Source organism: Clarias gariepinus, chromosome 21 (genome assembly GCF_024256425.1).
Source record: "Clarias gariepinus isolate MV-2021 ecotype Netherlands chromosome 21, CGAR_prim_01v2, whole genome shotgun sequence".
Lineage (NCBI taxonomy): Eukaryota > Metazoa > Chordata > Actinopteri > Siluriformes > Clariidae > Clarias > Clarias gariepinus.
This window is the reverse complement of record NC_071120.1, coordinates 28,062,442-28,085,546: the sequence shown is the minus strand read 5'-3', so window position 1 is coordinate 28,085,546 and position 23,105 is coordinate 28,062,442. Positions and strand designations below refer to the sequence as shown.

Sequence of the window (23,105 nt, the reverse complement as noted above, 5' to 3'; positions counted from 1 at the left end):
AAATATTACGTGAAGAATATCATAAACAATTATATATATAAGCCTTAGCCACTGCATCATCTGTAGTACAGATGTTACACATGTTTATCATGTCTGCATTGCTATGCACAAAAATCATTCGCTATTTCCAAACATACCCTAAACATTATATAAATAAATAAATAAATAAATAAATAACATTACAGAATGCCTGTAAAGAAAGCAGCATACAACAAGACAGATCAGTTTTCAGACAAAAACAAACAAACAAAAAAACCTTAATGTAGTCTCATGGGTTTTGCATGAAAACAGAAAGGAGCAGGCCAGAGGAACTCATGTTCTCCAGCACGCTCAGTAAAACCTAACAGCTGTTTCACTTACATTGCTGTGCAAAAGTCTTGGGCACATACAGAAAACATCCGCAAGTAAATATGCTTTCGAAAACATTTTCACATAAAGAAACTTCTCAATAAAGTCATTAAAGAGTAATGAAATAAACACACAAATCAATATTTAGTGCGAAAACAATTTGCTTAAAAATAGTCAGTAGTTTAAAATAAGGATGTGTGCAGTTTTGTAAGTAAAATCGACAATGTTTATTTTATTATTCTTTAGTGCTCTTTGTAGAAGTTTTTATTTTATGTTGAAATATTTTCAAAGGCATTTTTGCTTATGGTATTTTTTGTACGTGTACACAACACTGTAAGAAAAACAGCTGGTAGGTTTTACTGAGCATGCTGGAGAGTACCAGTCTTAGGTAATGGAAAAGTCTTAGGCACTGAATTATCTGTAGGACCATCCATCCATCCATCCATCCATCCATCCATCCATCTTGGAGCTTCTATAGTCCAGCTAGGTAACGTCACCATTGTATTTATTCCCATTTTTACAACTGTGGTAGGACCACCGGTCAACATTCATTCACACATGAACTCATTTCATAACATTAGGGACGATTTGGGAACGCCAGTTAACCCAATGCCTGTCTTTGGAAACTGGAGTACCCAGAGGAGACCCCCCAAGCAATCTCCATGCACACACACAGACCCGAGGTGGGAATCTAACCCGGATCCGGGAGGTGTGAGACGACCGTGCTAATGTATGTTTGTACATAATAATGCAGATATGATGAACATATATAAGAAAAATGTGTACTATAGATAACACAGCACCTACGTCTTGAGCGCAGTGTAATACCTGTAGTAATGATCAGCTCCACTTCTTCCTTGTGGATCTTCTTGTAAAACAGCAGTACTGAAGTGGACTCCTCCTCAGAGACCTGGTTTAAGAACTGGAGGATTTTCCTCTTCTCCTCTCCATCTCCGCGCCTCAGCAGCTCCTCGAAGCAGCCGGGCTCGTGCAGTTGAAGAGACGCGTGAACGCGCTCTCGGATCCACTGCAGCCGCGCGTCGTCTCGATCCGTCTCCCCCTCGCTTTCACACATGGTCCCTACAGGCAGGGGGACAGCGGCACGGCGCGGCTCACTAGCGTTCACACTGGTACACTGTTACACCACGTCAATCACAACTCAGGATACACAGGTGCTTTAATGGCATGATAAATATTTTTATTTTGCCAAAGTTTAGATGTAGAGAGTAAAAAAAATAAAAATAAAAATAGATAAATAAATGAAAAAAAGGACAGAAGATAAACAAAAGAAAACCCAGAATAGTATAAAAACAGTAATAATAAATAAATGTATATGAAATAAAAGAGTACAGAGATTTAGTTGTGATATTAAACAGAACTCACACAGTGTGTACAGACATTAAACTCACACTGGGCTCAGTTACAGCCCTGAGGGAGGATAAGGTCAGGAACCCTACTGCAATTTACCCTGATTATTCAGGTGCGTTAATTATGACGTCATTAATTAACAGCCAATTAATGATACAGGCGGCAAAGTAAAACAAAACACAAAGATTTTAAAATATATATATTAATAAATTGCTGTAAAAACCTCATTACATACTGAAACACGGCTCCTTTAGCTCAAGTGGCTAACACCACAGCTGAGCCTGAAAGTTTGCCGCTGCCATGGCAACCGCACGCGCGCGCTCGCGTGACAGCTTTGGCCCGCTCCGCGCGCGCGCGCGCACCGCGTGGTGTCAAAATAAAAGTCCTAATTCTGATCTGTACAAAAAAAAAAAAAAACTAAAAAAAAAAAGGTTATACAGTCTTTAGAAATAATAATAATAATAATAACAATAATACATACATACATACATACATACATACATAAAGGAGTAAATAAATGAAGAAATAAATAGGATTTTAGGAATATGTCGTAATTTACATTTGTTCATTCAATCACTCGTCATCTACACCATTTCATTCTGTATAGAGTCACGGTGGCCTGGATCACATCCCAGGATTCGATTTAGCATCCACTGCTTACCAAAGTTATGTCATGCTAATAGTTAAAGTTACTTAAATAAAAAACAGGGTGCTAAGCCATCGCACACACACACACACACACACACACACACACACCACAGGCAATTTGGGAATGGCAGTTATCCTAATGCATGTCTTTGAAGCATCTGTGGGAGGAAACCAGAGTACCCAGATGAAACCCAACAAGCACAGGGAGAATGGAGGGAATCGAACCCTCAATGCTGGAGGTGCAAGGCGACAGTGCTAACCACTACATCACCGTGCCACTTGGTTGTAATGTATGTACAGTATGTTGTTGTAAGTCTTTCATCTGCTCCATCGAGGGGTCGCCACAGCGGACCATCCCATCCGCCCGACATCTTGGCACGGGTTTCATACAGGATGCCTTTCGTGACACAACCCTCCCATTTTATCTGAACTTGGGACCGGCACTGCATCCAGTGGCTGGGGTTCGGGCACTGAGTGGGAATTGAGCGTTCTGCATGGCAGGCGAGAAAGCTACCACTGAGCCTCGTAATGTATAAAATAATACCCAATACAAAAGTTTCAGTAGAACAGGAGTACAGTAATATTTTAAGGAAGAAAGTTATTAAAGGAGAGAAGCTATAAAATCATAACGTGGCTATGAATGGAAAAAAGTTACAGCATTTTATGTATAAAGTAAGATCGTGAGTTTTAGAAATGAACAAAGGACACTAAGGCTTCTCACCTTTTTTTTTCATTTTACAATGTGAATAGTGAGCGTCACTTATTCAGTCCACAGATGCAGTTCTGTTTCAGCAGTTCATGTTGAGAAAAGTTTAAAATTTCGATTAACTTTAAGCATTTTTTTTTATTTAAGTTTTTTATTTAAGTAACTTTAACTATTAGCATGACATAACTTTGGTAAGCAGTGGATGCTAAATGGTATACAAAATAGAGTTAAGGATTTCTTGCCCACGTAATTTAGTTTGCTATACAGTGGTGCAAACTTAATGCACATAGATACCGAGACATACTTATGTCTTTTGTTTTTAAAAAAAAGAATGTAATTTGTGTGCATTCCTTGTGTGTTCATGAAATTACGGCCAGTTAGCCTGTTCATAAGTTTGTAAGTTTATAGGTTTAAGGGTAAATTCCTAGTTATTCCTAGTAATTTCGTTCAGTACTTTAAAAGGAAAAACCATGACTTTCATACTGTTACACCCTTACAATTATGTATCGTTCATCTATTTGTTATTCATTTCCCGGGAAAAGTCCCAGTGAGGGGCAAGAGCTCTCCTTCCTGGAAAGCGTGTCTAAGATAGCGGCACACTGTCGTCTAACATCGTTAAACATTCTCAATCAATCAACAAAGCAAAGATTTCCAGAAAATAAAAATATTTATTTTCAGAACCAACAATTTATCAACTCAATCTCAATTCTTCTGGAAAGAGGAAACAAAATGATCTTAAAATCCACAGAGAAATGAATATAAGCGCTTTAGGAAAAAAAAAAAAACACCAACTATACAACAAAACCTGGATTAATTACATTCAATAAATAAACTAAAATTTTGAAGTGGAATGGATCAAGAATCACTCTCTCTCCCTGTCTCTCACACATACACACACAATCATTACAGCTGTGTTTAAAGAAAACTATTAAGAAAAAGGAGTGAAGGAACTGATCAGACGCAAGATGTAGAAAATGTTTGTGTAAATTTAGTTTTTGCGTGTTAATACTTCAGGGCCAATAAAATAAATTCCAAACACAAGTTTATATTTTGGCAAATAAAGAAAGGATACAGATGTGGTTTAATTAAAACTGATGACTGCCTTATGTTTAAAGATATACTTAAACTGATAGACGTGTGTTAAACAAATATTCCGGTTAGCATAAAGTTGGCTAAAGCTAACAAACCCTGACGCTATGCTCTTAGTACATCAGCAACGAGTTTTGTAGTGTTTTAGTCAAAAATGTTAACTCTTACAAAAATTTATGCAAGTCATATAAACCACTGGAAAAGCATTGTGTTTTTCAAGCTAACAAAATATCACTGGTGTTCAACACCAACCATCTTCCAGCACGAACCCAAATACTAATAGCACAGTCGCAGAAAAATACATATAAAAATAGACTTGGGTCTTTAAACGCCACGTCTCAAATGTACAGTTCACCTCAGAGAAACAGGCCACATGCGGTCAAAATGTAAAAACTGTGTCTGGAAAGTTGGAAACTGTACCTGATACACAGATCAACATCAGCTAGCATAATAGCTAAATCTAACAACTTAGCTAGCTGGAACTTAGGCACATCTGAAAAGAGAAAATGTCAAGGTAAGAACGAGACAAAAGTCTTAAGAATATCAACATTTTCCTCAAATATGTTTAGTTGTTGTTGTTGGTCTTTCGGCTGTTCACAGCAAGAGGTCGCCACTGCAGACCATCTAGAACATGCAAGTTTTATGGCCTTACTGGCGCAACCCTCCAATTTTATCCAAACTTGGGAAACCAAAAGGGGACTCAAAATAACACTAAAATTACAACGTAATTACCCCTAGCATGGATGCTAAACGAACCAAACGTTCTTTTAATCATTTACGACTTTCAAAGACTTTTGAAGAACTGTATAAAAGTCATATGTTTGCTGCGTTTACGAAAAGATTTGACGCTATGACACGTAACGAGACTCTCAATACAGTGAAACCTAGCAAAATTTTAGCTAGCGATCGATGCTAAGTGTAAATACAGTGTAGTTTTAACTGTACCAATCTTTTCACTAACACTTCTGAAGTTAATGTGGATTTTCCTGAGGGTTATGTTTCATTAATTTTGTTACCTTGACTAAGACTTACATTGTTCTCATAAAAAACTTAGACTTCACCCTTAGCTAGCTGACTAGCAACACACAGTTCACAGATGCAGTTCTGTTTTAGCAGGTCATGTTGAGAAAAGTTTACAATTTCTGTTAACTTTAAGCATTTTTTTTATTTAAGTTTTTTATTTAAGTAACTTTAACTATTAGAATGACTTAACTTTGGTACGCAGTGAATGCTAACTGGAATTACAAAATACCATTACGGTTAAGGATTTTTTATTACCCAATTTTCTGAATTCTGAGTACTAATTAGCCTATAACAGCTGCCACGCTTCTTGAAAATAACAAAAACTACACTTCGAACTAGCTGCTACGTGAACGCTAACGCTAATTCCACCATAGCTACGTCTAACTAAGGTCTCGTTTTTAGTCATATGGAATCTTTTCCAGTCAGTTGATGCTAAGTGTAATATACAGTAGGTGTAATTTTAATTAAATGGAGGCTTTTCTTAAAAGTATCAACAAATCTGAGGGAAATGTTGATATCCTGAACATTATGAGATAATTTCACCATCAATATCACTTCACCTTATTCACTGTATTAAAACAAATGAGCTAGCTAAATATGTTTGACTTAGTAATTAGCTACGTTTATGAGGCACTGTTGGGTAACAGTGTTCACATACACACTGTTTTATTTATTGAGAAAAATAAAAATATAATCCGCACGTTATATACAGCATACAGCGAAGATCTGACAAACATTCGGAGTGTGAACTCTATAAAAGTAGCCGCTAAAAAATGGGTTAAACTGCTGCCTTTGGGTGTGTGTGTGCGTGCATGTGACTTGAATGGTGTGTGTGTGTGGAATATCAATGTAATAAATAAGAAATGTTTATGAATCATTTCTTCTGCCGGGATATTCCTTTTATGCGATCACTGCCATCTGATGTGATCCAGGCAGACAATCTCTCAGAAAAATGCTAATTAAACATACAAACAGTGTATGGATGCTCGCTTTTTTTGTTTTTTTTATTTCCCCCAATGTTCGAAAGATGGAGGGAACTTTCAGGCAGGCCGGACGCCGTCGAGAGGCGGTGATTAAAACAAACTCTACAAGAGGAAACCTCGTTCACAGTCTCATTATTTGGCTGATCTTTTAAGGCAGTCAGTGCACCACTCTGTATACGAACACGTACAGTAAAAGGAAACATTCTACAGCATCGAGGCTCGATCTGATCCAGAAGTACTCCGGCTCCTCTGAGCAGCAAGGGTCACAGTGTTCAGAGCAATCCGTCGCCCTCGAAGCTCATGTGTAGCAAAGAGAAGGCGAACGGCGAAAACTTGGTTCCAGCACCGCTGTAGAACTTATTCTGAAACTCCACCCTGAGAAAGAGAGAGAGAGAGAGAGAGAGAGAGAAAACAAATTAAAATAAACGCAGCATGAAAATCTACATATGTAATCAATATTCCTGAGTAGGGTTGCAACTATTTCGCACCGATATCTAAACACGTTATCAATAATTAGTTTATCACTGAGAAGCACATTTTTTCTCCTTCACAGCAAAACATAACAAGAGTACTGAAAATACAACATCTGATACCGTACATCACCTGAACTGCAAGTTTGCCCTCTAGTGGTGAACAAGTGAATATGTATGTGAATGACATGCTGAGAAACATGATGCAAAACAAACATTATCAATAAATACGTTTTTAATAGGTTAAATTCTTCTTGAATATTGATTAATCGAATTAATTAGCCTACTTCTCAGTTATAAACTACAGATGAGCAGACGGACATTGTTTTTAACACTGACTATCTTTGTATTAATTTTAAAATGTAGTTTGCCCATCTTTGTTTGTGAATAAATGCACATACATCAAACAAACATGTTTCATGCATGTATTATGTGAAAATAGCGTTTTTTTCTATGATTATATATATTTTTTTACACTGACCAGTGGAGGCGCAGTGCGTGCAGGAAAGCGGAGAGTCCCTCCATCACTAACAGGATGAAGATGGTCAGGACGGCGAAGAAGCCGAATACAGGGATGAGGAGCAGCACTCCAGCGCCGTTGTCTACACGCAGCCCAACACGCATCACCATCGCCCACAGCACCTCCGACAGCTCTGAACACACATTGATGATGTCATCACTCAACACACACACACCCACACACCAAACATTTGCTGGTTACTATTCTCCAAGGAGCATTTTATCAAAGCCAGTTTAGCTACTGGTATTATTCTAAGGGTAGCAGAAGGAAACCGGAAAACATTGAAAAAACCCATGAAGACAAATGTGAAATTCCACAGCCTGGTTCAGAATCGAACCCGCGACCCTGGAGGTGTGGAAAATTTGACTCTGGTCGAAATGTCAATTTTTATGATAAGAAAAACACGCAAACAGGCTTTGGGGATCGATCACAGACAGGAAGGAGTGTTTAGGAGGGCTGTAGATGGACTCACGTGCATGTGCCAGACTCAAGGCCCACAGGCGGAGGTAGGACGCGGTGTTGGAGATGCAGCCCAGGCAATACTCAATAGTGTGTATTGACTGGTGCAGGAACACGTCTGCAAAATCGAACTGGATTGAAAAAAAAAAAAAAAAGTTCGGCTCTGTGTGCAAGTCTAATCACTACCAACTAACTAGCATTAATGTTAGCAAAATTAACAATTTTGTTACACAAATAATCAATCAGCTATGAGGAGCGCCCCCTAGCCCACAGGTCCGGTTAATGCTGCTCATGAGCAAGTGGGTTTACCTCTTCTGATTGGCCGTCTGAACTGCTGGAGTGACTGTCCAGGCTGGTGCCCTCTTCTAAATCTTGGGCGCGCATGAGTGAGATCTCCTCATCGCTGCTGCGCCGTACACGCTCATATCCCTGCACACACACACACACACACGAATCCCTACGAATTAGTTATGAATCAGATTAATAAATCAGAAGGTCAAAAACACAACCAAAGGAACAAACACTTAAGCTGCTTGCAATTACACATGTCTACCAGAGAGGCCGCCAAATTCCCCCCAAAACTACACAACAAAAATTTGGCCTGAAAAACACAAATCCATTTCTTATTTTATCGTGCATAAATATTGGAATGTATACACTTGACACTTAAGTTTTTATTTTAAAAAATAGTTTACTATTAATGCTGTGGGCGTGACCTATCCATGTTACATGCTCACCCTGTACATGCCCAGGCGATTCCTGCCCTTGTGAAGCCAGTAGAGGTAGAGCGGCTTCCCCAACAGCAGCACAGGAACACTGAGAAGAGCGATGAGTAACAGAAACACCTGCAGTCCTGTCTGAAATACACAAACACACACTCTCAACATTATTCTAAAACATTCCCAGAGAGCTTTTGATTGGATGATCATGAGGTTGTGTGTCTTCTTCCCTCCCTCCCTCCCTCTCTCGCGCTCGCTCACTCACTCACTCACTCACTCACTCACCTGTCCCGTGTAAAGCGGCTGTCCCGGGCCTCCCTGCATGAGGAACATGTTAATGAAGTGGATGAGGATGCTGGGAGCTCGCTGAGAGTCTCTCGCCGTGAAGGACAGCCACTTGTAGACGATCATGAAGACCAGGTAGCCGAAGAGACAGAGCAGGAAGAGCAGCTCGGGCAGGAATACCAGGTAGAGGTTGAATTTTCTCCTGAAGTGTCTGAGAAGAAAATGAGGGATGGTGTTAGGGACTAACGAGCAACAGAGCTCCTCTATTAACATCATAAACTTGATTATTATATTTACGTATAAAGGAAAAAAAAGGCTTTAGAGCTGGTTAAACGGAAACGTTGTTAAACGGAAACACCACGCACTGCACCACGTTCCCTCCGATCCTCCAGCACTGCTCGCCTCATCCCACCATCTCTCAGGGATCGAGGGCGACATTCATCCAGGCTCTTTTCTGTTCTAGCACCTAGGTGGTGGAATGAACTTCCTCTAGATGTCCGTACATCAGAGACTTTGACTATCTTTAAACGACGACTCAAGACGCATCTGTTTCTCCAGTACTTGGACTAACCCCCCCCCCAAAAAAAAAAAAAAAAAAAAAAAAAAAAAAACTCTTCTCAGTTGTGTTGGACTAATGGTACTTAGTTATTAACCTAGTTAACCCAGTGTAAGTATGTATCCAATGTTGTAAACAATCAAGCACTTTTTTTGTAAGTCGCTCTGGATAAGAGCGTCTGCCAAATGCCTAAATGGAAACGTTTTATCGCAGAAGTCAGAACTCGGCAGCGCACTCGTTGACTCACAGGTGGTTAAAGACGCCCAGGACGACGCCGAAGCTCATGTGAACAATCCCCAAAATCACTGACATCTTCATCTTATAGGAGTTCAGGAACGTCAGCCGGTTTGATGCGAGGTTCCAAATCTAAAACAAACAAACAAACAAACACAATACTTTACAATTCTGTTTACTAAAACAAGGACTTTACATCTTTTTCTTTTTTTTTAATGAAATGATTTAAAGAGTGCTTAATCAAGTCCTGTACTGATGCTCGAGGTTGCTATAGTGTTGCTAGGTGATAAACTGGGGTATCCCAGGTGGTTGTTACAATGTTGTGTAATCAGTGTGGGAACACAGACACTTACCGGATCAATGCCGAAAGGGTACGGCCCGTTAAAGACGCCGGTGACATTCGGGTCGAGTGTGAGGAAACTGTTGGAGCCCAGTGTGTCGTTCCTGTAACACCAACGCAAAAACATTAGCACATGCCCCTTTGAACTTTAACCTAAACCTTTAAGTACAGAAAATAAATTTAAATGCTAAAAATGCGTAAAAAAAAAAAAAAAAAAAAAAGTAGGACATAGAGGACAAAAATTAAATATGCCTGAAATAAAATAATTTACAATTCTATGCAAAAAAGAAAAAGAAAAAAAAGAAATATAGATTTTATAAAATTAAGCTCTATTTTTCTATTTCTTATTAAAAACACTACAACCACCGAAACAATTTAAACGAGTTAACTAAAATGGAAAACAAATAATTTACTCAAATATTGTAACTTTAACAAAACCAAAAAGTCAATTAATTTCATTTTTTAAATTGCTTAAAAATATTGACAATATTTAAAAATGGCAAAATTTAACCCTTTTTCTTTATTATTTAGATATAAAATGAATATATAAAAAAAAACATTGTAACAATTTTACCAATTATTTCTTTTTTTTTTACATTTAAATGCTTTAAAATTACTAACATCAAGAAACTGAGATGACGCCTTTCCAAATAAATGTACAAATAAGGAAAGTTAAATTTCACTATAGTATAATTAATTATTACATTTGAGAGAACTCTACCCTGTAAGACCACAGACCTGAGGTCAGAATAATCTGAAGTGTAATTGTGTGTGAGGTGGAAATGAACGCTGTGGAAACCAAAGTAACAGGATCGTCTTTTGTATAATACTTTAAATAAAAGTGAAAAGTCTGGTTGGATTCTTTCTTAACGTCAGCTGAAGTACGAGACTCACTTCCACGGTCCGTGGTCGAACATGGCCTTGACGCTCCACCCCGAGCCGAACATGTTTAGAGACTTGGAGAAACAGTCGTTATAGATGAACCCGGTGTAGACGGAGAAAATCCCCATCAACAGGATGATGTAGCGGCCCTCGAAAAACGTGCTCAAGAACTGAAACAAAGAAAAAGAGCAACGCATCAGGCCGAGATGGGGAGTGTCTCTTGATGGATGAATATTATTATTATTATTATTATTATAATAAGGTAAATATGTAGTTATGTAGTTAATATGTTTTTCCTTTTTAAACCAATGTTCAAGAGTAATTTTTTTCTCTTTGATTTTGAGTAAATATCTGTACTCTTTCATTTTATACACATATTATTGATATTATTATATATTCTTATTCTGTCTATTATATCATTACTCTTTCTATACTATTGATTTTTTTTTTTCTACTGTTAATTTCTTGAGACTTATTTTTCTAAGTTTTGGCAATATGAATGTAAATATTCGCCATGTTAATAAAGCACCTTTCAATCTTAAAGATAGACAGACAGATATAGATAGACAGAGACTTTATTGATCCTGGAGGAATTTCCAGGAAAAAAAAAAATTAAAAGCTACAACGTTAAAATGTTAGCGCACCTCATTCCTGGTTTTCGTCAGTCTGCGGTCCTTCTCGTACAGAACCATCCAGAAGGCGAAGAGGGACATGATGAGCCCGTGGCCAAGGTCTCCGAACATCACAGCGAACAGGAAGGGAAACGTGATGATGGTGTACGGAGCTGTGAGACAAGAGGACACGAGGACACATGAGCCTGGAGGTCCAACTAACCAGATCCCACTCTGAAAAAGTGTCTTAAAACTTCTAGTTTTACATTTACTAGGATCTTAAAGAATTATAGAAATGACAAAAGTCCATAAAACAAAAAAGGTCCCGTAGGGAACAACTGACATTATGTCAACAAACACACTCACGTTTAAACCCAATTCATATTTTATAATGTTTTAATATGGTATTAATTCCGTTACCAGATTTTAAATATATTTTAAATCCATTGATGATGTCATGCTGTGAACAGCTCATTGTATCAGAGATCAGAAGTGCTGATCATTAATGCACTCTATCTATCTATCTATCTATCTATCTTTTTAATTATTTTAAAGGTCAGATATAATAATTCTTCTTAAACAACTTTGCTCAAGAGAACTCCGATCCTGTATACTCACGCAAGTGCTTTAAGGTCACCATGACATCCAGAATATTTAGCGACAGAAAAGTTAAAATGCAACTAAGAGCCGAAGAAGCCTAGGTTAGCCTTTAGCTAACTGATATTTAGACCTTAAAAAGGACTGGGTTAGCTCATAAAGTTCATAAACGTTTTCCTAAGCCGTATTAACTGCCTAATTGTGCACAATTCAAACGTGCTCAGCACTTCAGCGTCAAAATTCGTTATCATAATTCGTAATTAATTTTCCTGCCTCTAATTGGTCTCAGATTTTTTTTGCAATACATCATAATCGAATTGTGACCAGGAGTATAAACAATTCATCATCATAGGAGATCAAATGTGCAAATGAAGACCATTAATAACTTCTTCTAAGGAATCTGAGTATCAAGAAACATAACAGCCATACTGAGAAAATTGTTGGGAGCGGGGCGAACAAACAAAGAAATAACAATACTGGAAGCTTTGGTTTTGAGGTTTCCTCCTGTGGTACGGCGCGTCACCGCCCTGACCCACCTGGGTTCACCTCCCGGTAACAGCCCACTCCGTAAGCGTCCACTATGTTCTGAAAGCCGGAGGTGAACTTGTTGGTGCGTATGAGCGTGGGCGGAGTGTCGTTACTGGGAATGCGATTGACGAAAGACGGAACGGTTGCGCCACTTTTCCTCTGAAAATAGACACACAGGAAATCGAGTCAAGATGAGCAACAGTGTCGGCGCTGACAAGGAGAAAAAAAACAAGACAGTAAAACAGACCTCACTACTTTCGCATCTCATCACAACACTAATGAATACTGAAACACTTCATGTCTTAATACACGAGTCTGTGACTGAAACTAATATAAGAAAAGATGGCTGGTTAGTCGTGCACACGTGTTTCTTTTCTTTAAGCTGGAGATGTTTAACTAGCTGGCGGTTGTCTTATATTTATCATTTTTCTCGTAACTGTGATTAGTCCAAAGTTTTTGGCGATATCACAAAAACAATTTTTTCCCCATTTTTGTTGCTTTGTTAACAAACGTCTTTTCTAAAGCAATAAATGATATAAATACTGTATACAGCTGTACCGCAATTCCGCATTGTTGTTGTTTTTGTTTTGTTTTTTACAAAATTTCAGTTCTTAAGACAAAAGTTCTTAAGTTTAATTTCTAAGTTCATGTGCTGAGGCACCACTGTATCATCGAACAACAGAAGTGAAATATTAACGCTGGGGTAAATATAAATAATAAGATTATGGAACTATTCTATTATTTATAAACAACTGTAAATGTGTTTGTTGCCGTTTAATTTTGTATCTAAACTTGTTTTCCTTCTTCTTTCCAGAGTACAAATTTGCTGATTTGATTTGAGTTTTGCGTGATGGTTTCGAACCCCGCCCAGCCTCTTGAGACTCACCGATCCGTCCTCTAGCGCCCTCCGCAGGGCAGGCAGGTCGTTAACGGGGCACCACACCTCAGCGATCAGGCACTTGTTGGTGACGTCGAAGCTGCACAGGTTGAGGATGTGGTAGATGGCCTTCATCTTCTTCACCTGGATCACCCAGGGGTACACAGACTCCGACGCCTTGATCAGCACCTGCCTCAGGTAGTCCTCCGTCTGCTGGAGAACCTACGGGCGGGGCAAGTGGTTACGCTGGAAACCTGGATATCAGCTGTCGTGCTCAATATCAGAACCAAGAATCAAAACTTAAAGTTATAAACTCGAATCCACTTAAAAATCTAAAAATGTAGGACTTTCCTGAGAAATGTTTTTGGTCGTCAGTATTTTCTGAAGTTTGGGGCAAATTTTTAATTAAATTTTTTTTTTTTTAATGTCCAGAAATTTTATTTGATACTATGATGGTTTATGAGAATTTACAAGCAAATTTACTCAGTTTACAAAGAAATAAAGTGTGTGTGTGTGTGTGTGTAAGAGCGAGTTGTCACATGCAAAGCTAAGACTTTTAACACAACACCAGATCAAATAACTCTGCAGAGACTAGCGTGCACTTTCACACACACACACACACACACACCCTCTCTCTCTCCCACACCACGAGGCTCGGTCACATGCTGCATCACATGCTCTCAGTACACACTGAGGAAGAGATACTTACACACACTGAGGTTAAACTATTTTATCTTTATTTGATCTATTTTGAGTGTCAGGTGGCCGTGAGCCAATCAGAGCCCGGCGTCGGCGGTAATAAGGCGGGCTGAACTCACCGTGTGCAGGTCCTGGATTCGTGTGCGGAGACCCTCGACCACGTCGTTCCTCTCCTCGTTGCTGTTGGGGTACGGGTACAGGTGGCAGTGGTAGCTGAGGAGGAAACACTGCGTGAATATAAACAACCGAAGTAACACTCGGTGGACGTGTTGATGTGTTCCTGCGCTACAGGACGAATAAAACACTCGGGGGACGTTTAAAGAGAGTCGTTACCAGTCGCAGATCTTCTTGACTTTCTGCCCGATCTGATCGCCCCAGTATGAGATGAGGAAGACGGAACTGCGCGTGGACTCGCCCTGTCCGGGACAAAACAATAAACACACACACACACACACACACACACAGAGAGAAACATCACCATGCCAGAATTATTATGAGCTCCCTTATACGTTTTTTATTTTTACGCTGTTTGATTTCTCAGAAAGAAATAAAACAGGACGTCCTTTTCACATGTAAATGTCACGTGACTGGAGCTCGTTATAATATCTGATTAAAAGCTGAAAAGTACCAGATACAAACAAGTAGGACGATGACGGTCATGTGACTTTTACATGCTTTAGGAATATATTTCAGTTTCTTGCAGAAGTAGCACATCACAGACGTTACGCATCGACTTACTTTTATACGTCTGCGTCGTGTTTATATTATATATTTTTACAATCCCAAAAATCGTTTTCTGTCTTGCAGTTGATGAACAAGTCTAAAAATCTCAGCAAAGTCAAAAAAAAAAATTAAATAACAACGACGACACCACCACCATGATATACTGTGTGTCTAATAAGTCCAGCATCGCAAAAGGTGGAATAAAATAAAAACCCGACAAACAATCTTTAAAAAAAAAAAAAAAAAAAAAACCTGCTGGTTACAATCTGTAAAAATATACAAATACACATTAACGTTTACTGCTGAACTCCCTATGTTTATTACAAACACTACACTTAATATGTGTCATGGTGCACATGTTTACAACTACAAACATAACATTTATACTTTAATGGTTTATTTTTAATCTATAATTCATACATCTACGTTTTTAAATAAACTCTAAAATGTGCGTGATTTAGGTTTGCTAATTTGTTGACTTATTTTATTTTAAATATAATTATTTAAATGTATTTATTTATTATTTTTGTTTTTCTTTCCTAAATAATCAGAAAGTTAATAATAATAATAATAATAATAATATTGGTATAATCATAACATATGGTTTATAAAAAATATTAATATTTTTTCCACAGTCATGTTATTAAAAATACACACAGAAATTCAACATGACTTACATTTTTAATACAAATTAAAATAATTTTTACTGAATTATTTATTGAATTTCAGGTTTAATGTGTTACTTGTCTTTATTATTTTATTCCTGCTGAACTCTACAGTAGTGAAGATAATAATAAACACTACGACGGCCCCATTATGGTGATTATAAACCATCACCATTAGATGTTGAACCTCGAGCTTCTCTCAGTTGTGAGCTCAGCTGGGACACACAGGATGGGATTTAAATGCAAATGTGCACACACACACACACACACACACACACACAGGATTTGAATGCTGAATACGTTTCCTCGTGATCATGATGCCACACCACTCAGGGTGAGGTTAAGACCACAGAAACAGACGTGTGTGTGTGTGTGTGAGAGAGAGAGAGAGAGGGACTGACCGTGATCGGGTCCTCCAGGCTCTCCTGGATCTCGGCGTAGCTGAGGATGGTGTAGCCTTTACACACTCGCCACAGCATGTGTTCGAACGCCTCGATCTTCACACTCGGGATCAGACCTGAGATAAACCTGAGGGGGGCAGGGGGGGAGGGGGGCAGGGGGGGGGGCGGCACACACACACACACACTCATCTTTAGATAGAATAAACAGCCCATAATTACAGAACTTTATATATCAGATAAATCTGAGATATATGTAAAATATATAAACTGTTATAGAATTGTATACGTTCCATAAAGCAAAATCTTTGTATATTAAAAATATTATATAATAAAACATATTAAAAAAGGGTAATAAGGGTATTTTGTGTGATAAGTACTTTTTTTCTTGATGTAAAACATGCAGTAGTCATTTATAAGATTACATTTAAAATAGTTTACTAATATTTTTTTAAATTTAAGATTACATATGTTTCATAATTTAAAAACCAGGTGTTTCTATTAATTTAAAACTCATCCAACAATGATTTGTTTTATAAAGTTATGATTTTGATTCATATTGTAAAATATGCCAGTTGTATATTTTAGAATGTTACTATGTATATATATATATATAGAGAGAGAGAGAGAGAGAGAGAGACAGAGAGAGAAAGAGACAGAGAGACAGAGACACAGAGAGACAGAGACAGAGAGACACAGAGACAGAGAGAGACAGGGAGCGCTGTGTCACACTCTGAGACAGGAACCTTTCTGTTTCTCCTCGGCTCACTGCTTTATCTCAAATCAGTGCACACTCAGGTTGTTTGTTTGTGTGTGTGTGTGTGTGTGTGTGTGTGTGTGTGTGTATACACCCCTCACCCGAGCTTGGCCCCGAGCCGCTGCATGCTGGCGTAGTCCATCGCTGAGTCTTTCTCCAGGAAAGGGAACTCTTCGTACTGAGCCCGCACTGTCTCTCTCTGCTTACACAACACACACACACACACACACACACACACACACACACTTTAAGTGAGACATACACCCATTACGTGTTTATGAAAAAAAAAATTTAAAAGAAAAGAAGGAAATACAGAGAAAAGAAACAGAAGAAAGATCAAAAGAAAGTGATGATGTAGTGAGATGTGACACGACAGCTAGCAGCTGGAGCTAGCGTACAAGCTACGAGAAGCTAGTTACAGTGAGAGTCTGTGTTGTGCTAGCGTTAGCATTAGAGAGCGGTTTGTAGTTTGCGTGCGCAAAGCCGTGTGTATTAAATACAACAGGTTGTGTATTTGTGAGCGTGATGCATGTGTGTCTCTGTGGGCGGGGCTGTGGGCGGGGCTAAGACGCACCTCGACCGTGCGGTGCACGAAGTTGCGCGTGATGCGTAGCATGTGTGAATACTCGGTCAGTTCCAGAATATTCTTCTGCAGCTTCTCTTTGTTCCTCATGACCTCACTGAACTCCAGCTCCAGCCGCTGAAGTTGCTCCTGAAAACACACACACACACACGCGCGCACACACACGCACACACACGCACACACACGCACACACACGCACACACACACAAACATAAATATATATATGCGTATATTCAAACTCAGGGTTTAAACAAGCCAATTAGATTTTGTCCCTTATGTGATGTCATAAAAGAAGAGCCCCTCCCCCTTGTGTGTGAGAGGACTCTGAGGTGTAAAAAATAACGGGGTATTTCAGCTGGGGCATTAAAACACACATTCACACTTCAGGGGAGCTCTGAGACGTGTTTAAGAAATAGGAAAATACGGGACCTTTAATTAAATTTTTTTGTTGTTGAATTAATTTTATTTCACACAAACTTAAAGATTTGATTGGACGTTAATCAGACACTCGTTCAAAGGCAGTAAGAAAAACTGGGTTGGAAAAACAATCACACATTAACACCCTAGTCAATGAACGTGTGTGTGTGTGTGTGTGTGTGTGTGAATGCAGCTCTGTAATCCTACCATAATTCCCATCATATGTTTGGGCAGTGGGGCCACAGGGTTCACCTCACCCTCGGGCGGAGCAATATCGGCTCTCTTGATCTCTCTCAGAAGATATCCTGTGATCACACACACACACACACACACACACACACACACACACACACACAATGACTTAACAAAAAATCCAACAAGCTAGATGTTTCCTAAAGCCTGAGTGCTCCCAAGTCCTGAGCTCTGATTGGTCGTTAGGTGTTGATTAAATCTTTATGTTAATAGGTTATTGTTTCTATGGCAACAGATAAAAAAACAATTATGATTGATTTATACATTGATTAATCATTGATTAACCCTTACCACCGATTGATTTGTACAACAGATTAACAGGACAGGAAATGACAGCAGGAAAAAAAAGACACACACACGGTTAAATTTCCTATCTTTTTCTAACATTTATTGTTATGTTACAGGAGCGCCTGTGATTAATTACACAATGTACACTAACAACTGCTGGGTATAAATGCAACACAACAGATAACAGAGGAAAAAAAATACAAAAAAAAAAGTGACAAACTAAAATGCACAAACGTTTAAAAAAAAAAAACATGCTGAATCCTTATTAATTAACACAATTGAAGGTGGGGTGGGGTTTATTTGATACGTTAACCCAATACGAATGTGTAATAAACAAACAAATACGTTTATATATGAAATTAACAAACATTCTAAAAAAACTTAAATTTGTTTCAAAAACAAACAAACAAAAACCCTTTAATGGACACAAATATACTGTATAACACAAGAATAAGAACAAATCTACCTTTGGAGTTTGTAATTAATATTTAATAACAGTGTGTTGTTTTTAATAAGAAACTTTTATGACATTAACAAAGGCTGTAGAGCCGCGGGACGCTCTTTGAAGACGAGACGGCTGAGACAATTCACACACTTCTGTCACGTGAAGCGAGTGTTTCCTTTGTGCGCGCAGTTAAAGTGTGTGCTGTAAATAGGGTTCGGCTAAAAGCACGAGCTGAGCAGAGAGACGTGTTGGGCGTGCGGGGCGTGAGCGCGGCCTGAGGCTCGTTTGCATACACTCGGGAGACGTGAGAGGATCATAACCTGCATCAGTGTGGAGCAGGAACCGCTTCAGGATTAAAAACATTAAAGTCCTGATGAAGCGCGTCTCACTTTCTTTTTTTTTTTTTTTTAAGGTTTATTACCGTCACCATTTGTTCAGGTTATTTACACGCCTACTTGTTTTTCTTACGTATTTACTGCAACACCTGCAGCATAAATGTTGAAAGATGTATTAATACATTAAAGATTTACTTATTTATTCATGGATATGGACTGTTAAGGTTTTATAGGTAATTACAGTGACAATTTGTTTTTATGAACCACCTTATTTTATTGTATTTCACGAGGTGTGTTCGAGTCAATCCAGGAATTGTGATGAAATCTCTGCTGAATATGAACTGTACACACACTCATTCACCAGCACCACTCGCACAATACAGGAACTCAGCTGGGAGTTATAGCCACGCCCCCTGTACAGTCCTGACCCTCGCTCCAGGACATTTCCATTAAAGGAGTTCCTGGGAGGCCGGCGTGTCAAACATGAATCAAACAGTTTGATCAGAGAACTTTCTCTCTTGATGGTGTCCAAGCATAAGTGAAACACTAGAATAAGAGCATTAGTGTATCAGGGGATTATATAGAGAAATAAAGGGAGTTTTTACTCTTAGAACTGTGCAATGTACAATAGAAAGTCTTGGTTTGACTCGAACGCCGCTTATATTTTATATATCTAAATGTACTTATAAAAAATAGTGAGAATGTTACTACAGTGACCAAAAGGTTTGCTTTTAAATGTAATTTGTTATTAAAATAATGAAGACAACTGATTACAAAAAACATTATAGTAATGTTTAATGTAACTCACTGCTAAAATTAAAGCTAAATTTATTTTGAATGTAATTTCATTTGTTATGTATTATTTTAAATAATTTTACTACGTTTAATATTTATACAACATACTGTATTTAATTTAAAATTATTTTTTATTAGTCCTAATTTTTCCATCAATAAATTAAAACAGAATGACATTTTCATTATAAACAAATCAATCTAGATTTAAGAAAAATTCACCCTAAAGTTGTTTATAACCTCACTCACAGGTGCTTATTCTTTATAACAAATAACTTAGCGACATTACCCAGAATCCTCTCCATTTCCTCTGATCTCTTGATCTCGTTGACGAACTTGCGCTGGAAGGAGTTCACATTTGGGTTGAGCTGAAACAAAACGTTACAGGATTACAGTTTGAACCACCCGAGAGTATCACAAATCAAAATGCAAAAAGTCAATTAAAAGGTTTAAAGCGGCAGTATGGAACATTTCAAGGTGTGTGTGTGTGTGTGTGTGGTGAACTGCATTCAGCTTCATGGACGAGGAACTCAAATCTAAGGCAATATACACAACTGCAGTACGGAAACATTCAATTAAGATTTTATTTTGGAAAACTATGAGTTTGAGGGTGGTCAGGGGCGGAGCTAAAAAAACAGCCCTGAGATGGGTGGGGTGGGCGTGGCTAAGACTAGTGGTGTGGCTCAGAGTGATGGATCGCGGTAGGGCTTGAACTAGGCTAACACCATCCGTTATTAAACATTAAACGGACCCGAGTCGACGAGTACAGAATTACAGCTGAGACATTAAACCCAAGTGGAAAAGTGCAACATAATAAAAACAGAAAACCTAAAACGATTACATTAAGACAACATAATAGCACAAGGAGCGATTGGTGCGTTTTAGAACAGGATGTAAAAAGCAGACACAGAGGCCCTGAAATGTGTTTAAAAAAATAACACTGCTGCTTTAAAGTAAAAAAAAAAAGTTAGTGGAAAAACAATACTTAAAACTATTATCAGACATTTAGAGGAAATCACATATTGTAACACAAATTTAAGAGAAAAATAATATTTAAAACGTGTTATTTAAAACGCAACCCTGAACCTACTGACTGACATTTTTTAATTGAATAATTTTTTTTTACATTTAAATAATAAAAAAAAGTGTGAGCAAATCCCTGAAACTACTAACTTAATTAAAGAAAAACAACACACAGCTGCTTTAGGGATTTTTATATGTATACACAAAGGAATAAAAGCTTTAACCCTGAATTTATCCACAAACGTACGGAAAGTTACATACTGCTGCTTTAAGGAAAGTGATGAGTAAAAATACAATACAAGCAGAAACTCTGAAACTATTTACATTAGTTATTTACATAGAAATCTACTGCATATTTCTGCCTTGACTGAAAAACAAAAGAGTGAGACAGCGAAGGCAAAAACCCAAACGCTGTAGTCACAAGGGCGTGGAAGATTACTGCAGTTTTAAGGAAAAATACCAGAAGCAAAAAGCATAAAAATGTTGATAGGGGTTTGGAAAAACTGCACATATACGAGGAAACAGAATTACAAAGTGCAAGGAGAAAGATAAGGAAATGACATACTGCTGGTACACAAAACAAGTACAAACAGAAACAATGAAAAGGTTATCAAAGTTTGAGATCAAAAAAGTCACATATTGCTGCTTTAAAGTGAGAAGGACAAACTAGTGGGGGGAAAAAAAGAAAAAAAAACTGCTGAGATTAAGGAAATTGAAAGACCCTGAAACATGTAGAGCCTGAGATCTAGAAAAGTTACATATTGCTTCTTTAAAGTGCTAAGGATGACCTGGTGAAAAATAAAAAAAATAATTAATTAAAAAATCTTTATGGAAAGGCGCCGAGTCGTAATGGAAAATGATAAGACCCTGAAACCTGTATGGGTAGATTGCTAGAAAAGTTACAAACCGCTGCTTTAAGGTGGAAAGGATGAGCTTTAAGGATTTTTTTATTATTATTTTTTGTTTATTAATAAACCTGTGTGGACAGGCGCTAAGATGTTCAGGAAAATGATAAGACCCTGAAACCTGAGTGCTAGAAAAGTTGCATACCGCTGCTTTAAGGTGGAAAGGATGAGCTTTAAGGATTTTTTTACTATTATTTTTTGTTTATTAATAAACCTGTGTGGACAGGCGCTAAGATGTTCAGGAAAATGATAAGACCCTGAAACCTGAGTGCTAGAAAAGTTGCATACTGCTGCTTTAAGGTGGAAAGGATGAGCTTTAAGGATTTTTTTACTATTATTTTTTGTTTATTAATAAACCTGTGTGGACAGGCGCTGAGATGTTCAGGAAAATGATAAGACCCTGAAACCTGAGTGCTAGAAAAGTTGCATACCGCTGCTTTAAGGTGGGAAGAATGAGCTTTGAAAATTTATTTATTTATTTTTTAAACCTGTGTGGACAGGCGCTGAGACCTTAAGAAAAATATTAAGACCCTGAAACCTGAGTGCTAGAAAAGTTGCATATTGCTGCTTTAAGGTGTGAAGAATGAGCTTAGAGGACTTAATTATTTATTATTTTTTTTATTAAACCTGTGAGGACAGGCGCTGAGATGTTCCGGAAAATGATAAGACGCCGAAAGGTGTGCGGCTAGAAAAGTTACACATCGCTGCTTTAAGGGAAAGATGATGATGATAATGATGATGAACTTAAGTTGGTGCCTGAGTGAAGCTCGCGCTGAAACTTTGACGTCACTACACACTGACACATGACAAGCGGACCCTGAGTGGAGTGAGAGATTATTAACGTGTAACCTAATGAGTAACTAAAGCGAGTAAAGTGCTGAAAGCCTCCTCACATCTCTGAACTCGACCAGCCCGAGCTCCCCGAGCTCACTGAGGCACTCGTACGCCGAGCCGGACTGCAGGAACAGCTGGGCCAGGCACACCTCCTCACTGCGGAACACCGAGCCCATACCGGAACCGGAACCACCACCAGCAGTCCCTCACACGGTCTCACGAGCTCACTCCTCTCAGCTTCTCCTCACACTCACAAAGTCCGTGTATCAGAGTTCCGGGAGAACCGGGACAACGCGCAGATCTCAACCCCGGCTAGCCTCGCCACTTTAGCTCTGACGTCACGCGGCGACGTGTCTTCCTTCCTTATGTTCGGAGAGCGTTCTGCCCTCCCTTACGCTATGATTGGTTAATACAAATAAGTGGCAACTCATCTAACCAATCGGCGTGCGTCTCACAATATGGTTAGCCATTCGCGGCAAGAAGAAGGCGGGATATATTTCCCGGAACACACATATAACGCGATTATTCGCAGGAATTTGAGTATCGGTATTTGTATTTTTTTTTAAGTTGTAATAAAAATAATAACAAAATAAACGACTCGGATTAATTTATAACCAAAACGCTTCATAGAGTTCAATTCGACTTGAAAGCTAGCAGACAAGTTTTTTCAGCGGTATGCTAGTCGTTGGCTTGCAACAAGGCTGGCTGTGTTCCAATTCCTATTTAAGAGCACTTGTTTCATATGT

At 38.4% G+C, this 23,105-nt stretch overlaps 2 protein-coding genes across 2 annotated transcripts in view; both read right to left on the bottom strand.

Moving 5' to 3' along the window:
• Positions 1-1,423, bottom strand: part of dnah10 (dynein axonemal heavy chain 10) — a 47,554-nt gene extending 46,131 nt beyond the window's left edge. Inside the window, exon 1 of the mRNA XM_053480657.1 lies at positions 1,177-1,423. Within this exon, the coding sequence (XP_053336632.1) occupies positions 1,177-1,423 (247 nt within the window). The remainder of the gene's footprint in view (positions 1-1,176) is intronic.
• Positions 1,424-5,617: 4,194 nt separating this feature from the next.
• Positions 5,618-22,899, bottom strand: atp6v0a2b (ATPase H+ transporting V0 subunit a2b). Its single transcript, XM_053480900.1, has 20 exons — positions 22,419-22,899; positions 19,887-19,965; positions 17,693-17,790; positions 17,060-17,197; positions 16,587-16,684; positions 15,732-15,858; positions 14,276-14,358; positions 14,062-14,155; positions 13,253-13,465; positions 12,375-12,525; positions 11,275-11,414; positions 10,643-10,800; positions 9,762-9,852; positions 9,422-9,540; positions 8,619-8,829; positions 8,352-8,471; positions 7,924-8,043; positions 7,628-7,745; positions 7,117-7,288; positions 5,618-6,540 (listed from the first exon to the last, which is right to left on the bottom strand). The coding sequence occupies exons 1-20, from the start codon at positions 22,533-22,535 to the stop codon at positions 6,438-6,440; spliced, it is 2,550 nt and encodes an 849-aa protein (XP_053336875.1). The 5' UTR covers positions 22,536-22,899; the 3' UTR covers positions 5,618-6,437.
• Between the last annotated feature and the right edge of the window lie 206 nt (positions 22,900-23,105).